The sequence below is a fragment of the Mustela lutreola genome, chromosome 3 (assembly GCF_030435805.1).
Source record: "Mustela lutreola isolate mMusLut2 chromosome 3, mMusLut2.pri, whole genome shotgun sequence".
Lineage (NCBI taxonomy): Eukaryota > Metazoa > Chordata > Mammalia > Carnivora > Mustelidae > Mustela > Mustela lutreola.
The window spans coordinates 154,486,313-154,498,677 of NC_081292.1; the positions used below are offsets into that span (position 1 = coordinate 154,486,313).

Genomic DNA, 12,365 nt, shown 5'->3' on the forward strand with positions numbered 1-12,365 from the left:
ATCCCCTAGAGTGCCAGAAACCAAGTCAGGTCTCAAGTTAGTAACGCCTACAGGTCTTTCAAAGAACTATGTTCCTATTCTGTGCTAGTAAACTTAAATTGCTGAAGTTAATTGGTCAATGGATTATAATACTTTAAATAATAAAATTGTATAGCATGAAGGAAACTGATAATTTCTGGATGATGTATTTTCCACTTGAAAGAAAGCATTCAAACAGCATCTACCAATTAAATTAGACCAATATTTCCCAAACTTTTTGAGGTACTACACTACACATATGCTAACAAAATATCAGTCATTGATCTTGCCTCCAAAAGGGTTCAATGATTAAATAGGTTTGGGAAATGCTACCTTCCATATCTGCATCTTTGAAATGCATAATCCATATTGGTAAATGTATCTCTTTGGAAATGCATTTGGCTGCTAAGTAAGAGATCGCTATTCTATGTTAAAACATCACAATGGCCAAACTATGGAAAGAACCTGGATGTCCACCAACAGATGAATGGATAAAGAAGATGTGGTATGTATACACAATGGAATACTATGCAGCCATCAAGAGAAAGGAAATCTTACCATTTGCAACGACATGGTTGGAACTAGAGAGTATTATGCTAAGCAAAATAAGTCAGTCAGAGAAAGACAATTATCATATGATCTCCCTGATATGAAGAATTTGAGAAACAGGGTGAGGGGTCATTTGGGGTAGGGAAGGAAAAAATGAAACAAGGTGGGACTGGGGAGGAAGACAAACCATAAGTGACTCTGAATCTCAGGAAACAAACTGAGGGTTGCGGGGGGGGTGGGGTGATAGGGATAGAGTAGCTGGGTGATGGACATTGGGGAAGGTATGTGCTATGGTGAGTGCTGTGAAATGTGTAAGACTGATGATTCACAGACCTGTACTCCTGGGGCAAATAATACATTATATGTTAATTTTTAAAAAAAGAAAAAAGTGGAAAAAAGTCTCTTCTCTCACACGAAAGAAGTTTGACAGTAAGTAGGTTGGGGCTGGTACAGAAGCTCCAGGACATCTTCAAATCCAAACTCCTTTTGTCTTTTTGCTCTATCATCTTTAACATAATAAAACTTCCAAGCTCAAGTTCAGGGTGTTCTGTCTAGGGTCTTTTCTAGAAGCCACCCAATGACATATATAGCTCATTGGCCACTCCAGTGTCTAAGGAGGCTGAAAAAAAGCATTTTGTAGAATGGTTCGAGGAACACTATTTAGGGTGTACCACTCCACACTAACATGATCATCACATCGAAAAGAGAAAGGAAGCTATGACGTCTGTACCAAAGCTAAAATAGTAAGGACATATTTTGGCTTTTTAAAATTAGAACAATCTTTTTTTCCCCCAAAGATACAGGGACTAAATTAATTTACATAGTTGATGTAAATTCGAATTAAAATCTCCTGCCCAAGGACAGGGGCATGAGTGTGGGGAGATGGGGTAGCCGGGTGATGGGTGTTAAGGAGGGCACGTACGGTGATGAGCACCAGGTGTCAGCACAACTAATGAATCGTTGAACACTACATCAAAAACTAATGATGTATTATATGCTGACTAACTGAACATAATAAAGAAAGAAAAAAGAAAGCAAGGGGGATGATTTCTTTTAAAATGTGTGTTTTTATATAAGGAGGTGAGGATTATGAGTGCAGCCCTTGAAATCAGATGGAACAGAATCTAAATGCTGATCATACCGCTGTCTGACTATTTCACTTGTGGGTGAAGTTACTGCTCTGCCCGGTGCCTCAGTTTCTGCATTTGTTGTGAGATTAATTAAATGAGATAGTATTATGCTTACTGTTTAGCACATGGGACGCACTCAATAAATGGGAGATTTTTTTTTTTTAATAGTTTGACTAATAGAACAATCTCTAGTTTTTTATATTGAGGGTGTAGATCTGCATTCATATAGTACCCACTTTGTGATTTACATTTCTCCCAGGTCAAAAATTAGCAGCCCTCATAAAGAGGAGGTGTTTATTTCCTATGTGAGCTTTCCTGTGTCTAGAATCTTATGCTTCATACATGTTTTTTGTTTGCAGTGTTTTCTAAAAGTCAAACCAAAGTCTCTCACATTTTCCCAAGCGAGTGATACTTGTCATACCTATGGTGGTACCCTTCCTTCAGTGCTGAGCCAGAGAGAGCAAGGTAATGGAATTATTTTTGAAAACATGTTTTATTCTGAACTGGGGGCCAAGTCAGTTCTGAGAGGCTTTGGGGAATTACCATATTAAAAAAGTCTTCTTAAACTACTTTGTTACAGAATAAGTGAAAGAATCTCTTTATAGGTAAGCCAGAGGTATTCATTGACATTTTTAGTGTGTCTTTAATTTGAATAAGTCAAATGCTTTAAAAAAAAATCTCTTTCTGACAGATTTTATTACATCCTTGCTTCCAGAAATGGAAGCTACTTTATGGATTGGTTTGCGCTGGACCGCCTATGAAAAGATAAGCAAATGGACAGATAACCGAGAGCTGACATACAGTAACTTTCACCCATTATTAGTTGGTGGGAGGCTGCAAATACCAACACATGTAAGTTTTTTTAATCAGAAATCTATATAGATCAGGGCACCTGGGTGCCCAGTCAGTTGAACATTAGGCTCTTTATTTCAACTCAGGTCGTGATCTCAGGGTTGTGAGATCCAGCCCTGCCTTGCTTGGGCTCTTGCTGGGCACAGAGCCTGCTTAAGATTGTCTCTCTCCAAAGACAATTATCATATGATCTCTCTAATATGAGGAATTTGAGAGGCAGGGCCGGGGGTTGTGGGGGTTAGGGAGGGAAAAAAATGAAACAAGATGGGACTAGGGAGGGAGACGACCCATAAGAGACTCTTAATCTCAGGAAACAAACTGAGGGTTGCTGGAGGGGAGAGGGGTTGGAGGGATGGGGTGGTTGGGTTATGGACATTGGGGAGGGTGTGTGCTATGGTGAGTGCTGTGAAATGTGTTAAGACTGATGATTCACAGACCTGTATTCCTGAGGCAAATAATACATTATATGTTAATTTAAAAAAAAAATTCTCTCTCTCCTTTTCCCTCTGCCTCCACTCCCCACTTCTGCTTTCGTGTATATATGTGTGCACACACTTGCGTGCTCTCTCTCTCTCTCTCTCTAAAAGAAAAAAAAAATCTATATAGCTCTGAGAAATACCCAAGTCTCCTATAAATTATTGGATTAAGAACAAGGGTCTATTTTATGAATCCATTTAAATGCAATGTTCAGAGCAGGCACATCTTCAAAGATAAAATGTAAATTAGGGATTGCCAGAGGCTAAGGTACAAGGAGAGATTGGGGATGATGGTTGCAGAATTGAACATACTAAGAACTATAGAATGTGTGCTTTAACTGGGTGACTTGTATCTCATCTGATTCCCATCTCAGGAAAATTATCCCAAGAAAAACCACAGGAGTTCCCTGGCATTCAAGCAGGTGCCCCAGGTTTTCACACCAGCTCCAGACTCCATAGCAGTTACTTCACAACCACAAAAAAGCTATCAGGTAGTGAAATGCAAATAGAAGCAAATAAAAGTGCTTTACTTAACATTTTGGGATGTAAGGCTCTCTCCTGAGGCCAATAGTACAAAATTGATGATTAGTGATGATTTTTCCCTAACAGCCAAACATAAAGAAAGGGGAAAAAGTATTGTATTAACAATAACGACCCTAAACCGTGATTCTGCTGCCCACTGCTCTGTCTGACCACCTTTTGCACAGTGGCAAAGATGAAATTAACTTTAGACTCAGATTCCAAAGATATGCCCTAGACAATAATCAGCCAATGTTCCTGATGCAGTATAACTTTGCTCAAGGTAGATGTTGGTGGCAAAGAGAACTCTGAGTAATGTGTAATTATGTACAAAGTAAATATTAAAATAATGCTTGGTTATTACAGAAAATTTGAGAGTTATAGAAGAGTTAGCACAATACAGAAAACTATCAACCCTGATCCCACTTAGGCCAGTAGCTTTTAAAAAGATTTTATTTATTTATTTATTTGTCGGGGAGAGAGAGAGAGAGCACACAAGCAGGCAGAGGCAGAGAGAGAAGCAGACTCCCTGCTGAGCAAGGAACCTGATGCAGGACTCGATCCCAGAACCCTGGGATCATGACCTGAGCCAAAGGCAGCTGCTTAACTGACTGAGCCACCCAGGTGTCCCTAGGCTAGTAGCTTTTAAACCTGTAATTGTAACCCATTGTAAGAAATATATTTAAATTACTATTTAGTACATGAATATAAATATAATATTGAATTGAAACAGATGTTTCGGGAAACAATACTTGCCCTTACAGGGTGTGCACACTGATATTTTCTTTCTATTCTATCCTACTCTATCTAGTCTATTCTCCTTGTCCTATTTTATTCTATTTCATTATCACATATGTGAGTCAACTAAAGGAGTCTGACCATGTTTCAAGACCATGTTTGAACCCTAATCTAGGAAATCACGATGAGTATTTCAGCATTATTTCTTCTAGGACTTTTTCATACATTATCTTTCGGACATAGATAAGACCTTGTATTCTGCTTTTCTCATTTAGTATTCTATCATAAGTAGTTTCTTATACCATTGAAAGAGGTACTTGATAAGCATTTTAATAGTTAATGCAGTATTTCTTGATAGGTATGCCACCATTTATCTAACCAGTGCTGAGTGTTCAGGCTGTTTCCATTTTTGCATAATCATAAATAGTGCTACAGTGAATAATTTTTGTGCATAATCTTTCGTTATTGTTCAGATTACCTCTTTAAGATAAATTCTGGAAGTCGATAGCCCAATCAAAAGATATAAGTAGTTAAAAGCTTTGGTCACCAGATGCTTTCCAGAAAGGTTTATGAGTTTATATTTTTGTCAGTAATATATTATGATTGCCATTCTATCCATACCAGCATATTAATAATTTCTAACATGTGTTGAGCAGCTAATATGTCTTTGCTAATCCATCATATGCATTATTTCATTTAATCTGCACAGTAGATGTGAAAAGGTCTGTTACTCACCTCTAAAAAATGTAGAAACAGGAGTCATGTAACTTGCCCCCAGTTATGCAGCCACACATGCAGCTGGCATTTAAATCTAGGTCCATGAGTCTGCAGAACCAGTGTTCTTAGTATCTCTACTATGTTATGTCTAAGGATCATTGTCTTTTAAAAATTTTTGCTAATTTGGTAATTTAAATATATCAATCATGTTTTTGTTTATATTTCTCTATATCAAATGAAAACAAACTTCTGTAAGTTCAATAGTAATTTTAATTTCATCAGGTATGAATGTCCTTATTCTTTGCCAATATTTATCAAACCCTGCTTACTCTGTTTCTTGTGTTTATTAAAAATAGTCCTGTAGTTTTTTTTTCTTAAATGCTGAATACTGAAGATATTATAGAAATAGGTTTTGATTTTTTGCACAGGTGTACATTCAAATCTGTTTTTTTCCTTTTCTCCTCCATTTCTTTTAGGTTAGGAAGTTCATCATATAAATGTTAGTTAAATATATGTGTGTATTTTCTTTGCCTTTGTCTTCTGACAGCATGATACAGCTGTGGTTTATGGTATATATTGTCAGCGAATACTAAATGCTTTTCCCTAATCTTGTCTAACATCACTTATTGCATATATTTCCATTTGTTAAAAGCAATACAGGATGCCTCCTTTATCATATATTGTGTGTTTGTATGAGTTAAATACTCTTACATAGCTATGACCTTGATCTAAATACTATAATTTTACATATTTAAAAAATATAATAAAAATAGTTACCTTTATATATACCTTTAAAAATAGTTTTAGCTATTCTTGTCCATTCTTCCAAACTATAATTATTTGGTCAATCTCCAACTAAAACAAATTTTAAAAATTCTGATAAAAATTTAACATTTTAGGGAGAATTAACATTTTTTTATTAATCTTTCAATTCAAGAATATGGTATAGTATATCCATTTATTCAAGTCTTTCCTTAGAGCCCTCCGTATCTCATTGCTTCTAAGAGTGGCAGGTTTTTTCTTGATTTTCTCACTGACATGTAGAAAGTTATTGTTTTAGTATTTTTATGTATTTATTTCATTGGCCATCTTACTTAAAATCTTTTATTACTTCTCAGAGTTTTTCACTAGATTTTGGGGGGTTTCCTAATTAGATAATCATAATCGTCAAATACCAGTTTATGCTTTATTACCTATGGTAGGACTTCCAGAACTGTGGTAGTACCAGAAGGAATAACCACCATCCTAGACGTGATCTGGATTTTGTAGGACTATCTCATTGTTACATATGATGCTGACTCTTTGGGGTTTTGTTTTTTTGTTTTTTTTTTTTTTAAGTAGGCTCCACACCTAGCACAGAACCCAACATGGGACTTGAACTCATGACCCTGAGATCAAGACCTGAGCTGAGATCAAGAGTCCACTCTTCTTTATTTTTTATTTTTTTTTAAAGATTTTATTTATTTATTTGTCAGAGCGAGAGTGAGCATAGGCAGACAGAGTGGAAGGCAGAGTCAGAGGGAGAAGCAGGCTCCCTGCGGAGCAAGGAGCCCAATGTGGGACTCGATCCCAGGTCCCAGGACGCTGGGATCATGACCTGAGCCGAAGGCAGCTGCTTAACCAACTGAGCCACCCAGGCGTCCCATCTTCTTTTTTTTTTTTTTTAAAGATTTTATTTATTTATTTGACAGACAGAGATTACAAGTAGGCAGAGAGGCAGTCAGAGAGACTGCTGAGCAGAGAGCCTGATGTGGGGCTCCATCCCAGGACCCTGGGATCATGACCTGAGCTGAAGGCAGAGGCTTTAACCCACTGAGCCATCCAGACGCCCCTCAAGAGTCCACTCTTAACTGACTGAACCACCCAGGTGCCCCAATGCCAACTCCATTTCAGTTATATAATTCTGTAACTAGCTTATTTAGAGCTTTTATTCAGGAATAAATACTAACTTTTCTAAAGCTTATTTCCAGCATCTGCTAAAACTGTCATATATTTATATTAAACCATCTTCATCTTATCATAAAATCTAGTTGCTCTGAATGGATTATTAACTTACTAGTATATGGAATTGGACTAATTAGAATTGTATTTGGGAATCTCTGTTCATAGAGTTAATTTTTTATGCTATATTGTCTGATTTTTTTTTTTTTCTGATTATGTTAGCTTCAGAAGATACAGTGGCTAGCTTTCTGCCTTTGTGTCTTGAAATAATGACTCAGCCTGGAGAACTATCTTTCCCTGAAAGTTTGAAGCAATTACCTATAAAGTCATATGATGCTAGAACCCTTTTCAGAGATCATTCTTTAATGCTAAAGAGGTTTGGTGCAGTGTTCAAATGCCTAAATGCCAAAATCACATTGTCTGGGTTTGAATTCCATTCAGCCATTTAGTATGCCTTTAGAAGTTCACTTAAGTTTTCTTAAGCCTCAATTTCTCATAGGTAAATTCTGATACTATTATACCTACAATACAATGTGAGAATTACATAAAGTAATTCATGTAAAGCTTTTAGCTATCTTACACATAGTTCTTAAAATGAACTGTTAGTATTAATTTTCAATTTCCTCTGAAGTTACTAGTACATTTTGACATTTCTGCTTTTCCTTACAACAGTTATGCTAATTTGTGCTTTTCAAGATAAGTTCCCCATTTCATTTGGATTTTCGGGTCTTTTTAAAGTTTTTTTTTTATTTAATTTAAGTAATCTCTACAGCCCATATGGGGTTCAAACTCATGACCCCAAGATCAAGAGTCACACACTCTTCTGACTAAGCCAGCCAGGCACCCCTCTTTTAGATTTTCAAATATATTCAAATAAAATTGTGTATGCTGTTATCTTTCTAAATCTCCATACCTTATTTTGGTTGCGTTTTAATTTTTTCTTATTTAGATTTTTACAAAATTGGTGTCTCTTGGTTTTCTCCTCCCTCTTCTCCACCTTCTTTCTACTTCTATTGCTTGAGATATATTTACAAATATTACTACATTTCTACCCTGGTTTTTTTTTTTTTTTTTGGAGTTATATTTTTTGTTCATTTTCTAATCTCCTGTGTTCAATTCTTAGTTCATCTTTCTTTTTAAAAACAATATATTTAATAATACATATTTGCATAACTCCTTTACTGGGCATTTACACAGAGAAAATTAAAACACTAATTCAAAAAATGTGTGTACCCCTATGTTTACTGCAGCATTATTTACAATAGCAAAGATGTGGAGGCAACTAAGTATCAATCAATAGAGACTGGATAAGGAAAATGTGGTACACACACACACACACACACACACACACAAATATTACACAACCATAAAGACATATGGGATCTTGCCATTTGCAACAACATGAATCGGCTGTATTATCGGCTAAGTGAAGTAAGTCAGACTGAAAAAGATGAATACCATCTTATTTCACTCATGTGGAAAACATTCATGTGAAAAAACAAAACAAATGAATAAACAAACAAAAAGCAGAATCAAACCTATAAATGCAGAGAAAAGTTATGGCTGCCAAAGGGAAGGGGGTGGGGGGATGGGCAAACTGGGTGAAGGGGAGTGGAAGGTACAGGCTTCCAGTTACAGAATGAATAAGTCACAGGAATAAAAGGCACATCGTGGAGAATATAGTTAATGATACTATAATTGGATTGCGTGTAACTACACTGGGGTGAGCACAGCATAGTATACAGAGAAGCTGAATCACTATGTTGCGCATCTGAAAGTAATGTAACATTGTGTGTCAACTGTACTCAAAAAACTTAAGAAGAAGAAGAATACATGTCTGCCTCTGTAAAAAGTTTTACTCATATCCCTTGTGCTCTTCCCCTTATTATTCTTTTTTTTTTTTTTAATTTATTTGACAGAGAGAGATCACAGTAGGAGAGAGGAAGGGAAGAGATCACAGAGAGAGGAAGGGAAGTAAGCCCCCTGCTGAGCAGAGAGCCCGATTCGGGACTCGATCCCAGGACCCTGAGATCATGACCTGAGCCGAAGGCAGCGGCTTAACCACCTGAGCCACCCAGGCGCCCCTTCCCCTTATTATTCTTAACTATAATTATTTTGTTTCATTTTGGGGTCAGTGTTTATTGTGAAGCATGTATGTATGTATGTGTTTTCTTAAAAATCTGTAGCTTCTGAGATAAGCTTACTTGTCTTATTTTTCTAAGTGTGTGATAAGTTTCAAACATACAAAAACTGTAGGAACAATATAACTTGAATTAATTTTATATCTAGTATTATTGATTTGTGGTCAGGGAATGAACTCTAAATAGATACTTTCATTTCTAGATGTTTTTGGAGTGACTAGTGTAGGATCAAATCTTTAAGGTGAGTTCACTATTGTGTAGTATCTACAGCTTGTCATCATAAAACTTTTATAAACATCTGATAAATTGAATTGACAATCATTACTTTTTTTTGCTTTGAAATGTGAAGAATGATAGCATAGTGTTAGATATTACTATAACTGTGTTTTCATCTTACTTCTACCAGTTTTTCTTTATCTGTTTAGGATTTATATTTAATAATATTGCCACTGTTTTATAATTTCTAAAGTTAGTTGCCCTTTTCCCATGCTTTGGAAATTTTTGAAGGTTTTCTTGTGATTTCATGGTCAACTCTTTTATTTTTTTTTTAAGATTTTATTTATTTATTTGACACAGAGAGAGAGAGAGAGATCACAAGTAGGCAGAGAGGCAGGCAGAGAGAGAGGGGGAAGCAGCCCCCCGCCAAGCAGAGACCCCAGTGTGGGGCTCCATCCCAGGACCCTGAGATTGTGACCTGAGCCGAAGGCAGAGGCTTAACCCACTGAGCCACCCAGGCGCCCTCATGGTCAACTCTTCAATGGAATTTTTTACAGGAGTAAAAATCCAATTTGGAATATAAAGTTCTCCTGCTAGGATCTTCAGACAGTTATAGTTTCATGATTGTTTATACATGTTTGCCTTTTTGTTTAGATTTTTGAGGAAGAGTCCCAATACCACTGTGCACTAATACTCAACCTCCAAAAGTCACCTTATACTGGGACATGGAATGTTACTTCCTGCAGTGAACACCACACTCTGTCTCTCTGTCAGAAATATTCAGGTATAAATTATTATCTAGATAACTATGGTACTTTATACTGTTAGAGATATGCAATATTTTTTCACAAAAATCTTATAAATGAATTAATATTAATTTATAAATACAGCTTCCTTAAAATTTCAACATGGCTAAATCCATATTGGTTCAGTAAGTCAGGTTATCTCAAATGGAATGTGATTTTTTTTTTCAATTAACATTGCTTTACTTAATTAAATATCAAAATTAAGTATCAGATGGAATTTGCTTAAAAGAGTTGTCTAATTATAGTAAGTTATGGTTGAATTTTGTTCTTTTTTCTATTCTGACATTTTTCAGTTATTACTTTCTATCTTGGAGAAAAGAGAAAATGTGTAATGTTTTTTAAAAGTGTAATGTTTTTAATTGACTTTGGTAAACATTCACAATTAAGTTTATCACACACATACAAAAAGGTGTGAAGCATTATAAACGGATCACTGTGTATACCTCATTGTATCCAAATAAAAATAAAATGTGTGCTAAAAATAAGAATCATCCATATTCTCAAAGAGATGTTTTTAGACGTATTAATTACATTGTTTTCATTGATTACAATGTTTTTAACAAATGGTTAAAAAGAAGTTTTCATGTAATGAAAAGCCCAAGTAGATAATCCACGTATTTCTAAAGAAAAAAAAATTTTTTTTTTTAGATTTTTATTTATTTGACAGACCACAAGCAGGCAGAGAGGCAGGCAGAGAGAGAGAGGAGGAAGCAGGCTCCCCACTGAGCAGAGAGCCCGATGCAGGACTCAATCCCAGGGTCCTGGGATCATGACCTGAGCCGAAGGCAGAGGCTTTACCCCACTGAGCCACCCAGGTGCCCCTCTAAAGAAATTTTTGTTAAATTAAACCATGCTCATTTGTTCATACTGTTTAGTAACTGCTTTCTTCAGAGAAGTACTGTAAAGCAGTAGTTCAGCACAGCCTTTTGTGGGTTGTTTTGTACATTTTTTTCGTTGGAGCTCTCCCAGATGGAAACTTTGTAAGGGAACACCTAACACTTCTCTTGTTGAAGGAGTTTAAACAAAGGAGGTATTTGACACCAACCTGAAATGGTAATCTTATTGCAGGCTACTTTTACCTACAGCTTTTTTTTCTTCCTAATTTTTTTTTCTTCCTTCTTTTTTTTCCTTCCTAAATCAGATCAACAAAAACAGAATTTTATCCTAATTTTAGAAAACAAATGTTGTGGCTCACACATATACCTAAGGTATACAGCCAGACATACCTAGTTCGCCTAACCAAAATCCAAAACAAATGAATAGATAAGTAATATCTGAAGTACTTATTGTGGAGAACCTTGAGGAAATGTCCCATGACTTACAGAGTGGGTGATTTTTTGTGTGTTTTTTTTTTCCTTTTACAAATAGAAGTTGAAAGCAAACAAACCTTGCAGAACACTTCAGACACAGTGAAGTATCTAAATAATCTGTACAAAGTCATCCTGAAGCCTATGACTTGGTTTGATGCTCTAAGGGAGTGTCAGAAGGATAACATGCAGCTGGTGAGCATCACAGACCCTTACCAGCAGGCGTTCCTAACTGTGCAGGGTGTTCTTCATAACTCCTCTCTATGGATTGGACTCTCCAGTCAAGACGTAAGTTTTCAGTCCCAACTGCCCAGATTGGGTGACAGAATGTGAAATTTTTGTTTTACACAGCATTTCTCATATCAAACTGAAAGAACCTAGAGATTGCCAAGTCTTACTTACTCTTACTTGACAGTGAGTAAATTTCCTGGCGTGTGTCATTTTTAGTAGCCGTCATCTTTCTACTATTGAAAGGTCTGGTGCTTTATTGTTTAGATGAAGAAAAAGTTCAAGTGGACGTGTGTAGCTGAACAATTCTTTTTATTCTAGTTAAAGACTGAGTAGGAATCAGGAACTGCCCTGCCTCTCCAGCCAATGCAAAGGAGAGAGGAAGAAAAGAATTTAAAAATCAGAGTTGAACTGAGGGAGAGCAGAAGGCTGAGAGATCAGAGAGAGAGGAAGAGAGAGAATCCCAAGCAGTGTCCACACCAAGTGCAGAGCCCAATATAAGGCTCCATCTCACAACCCTAAGATCATGACCTAGGCAGAAGTCAAGAGTCAGACGCTCAACTGACTGGGCCACCCAGGTACCCAGTAGATTTTTTTTAAAGGAAATTAAAATCACCTGTAATTCCAGTACCTAGTAATAAATATGATTTAATAATTTGGTATATATCTCTCAAGGTTTTTCCTATGTACATACGTATATTTTTAAGACATTTAGGATCATACTATT

At 36.3% G+C, this 12,365-nt stretch overlaps 1 protein-coding gene across 2 annotated transcripts in view; it reads left to right on the forward strand.

Moving 5' to 3' along the window:
- LOC131827183 (CD302 antigen) overlaps nt 1-12,365 on the forward strand; it is a 133,214-nt gene that overhangs the window by 55,994 nt on the left and 64,855 nt on the right. For both annotated transcript variants that reach the window (XM_059167247.1, XM_059167249.1), the window contains exons 22-25: nt 2,057-2,162; nt 2,389-2,549; nt 9,952-10,081; nt 11,472-11,698. In XM_059167247.1, coding sequence (XP_059023230.1) covers nt 2,057-2,162; nt 2,389-2,549; nt 9,952-10,081; nt 11,472-11,698 — 624 coding nt within the window. The remainder of the gene's footprint in view (nt 1-2,056; nt 2,163-2,388; nt 2,550-9,951; nt 10,082-11,471; nt 11,699-12,365) is intronic.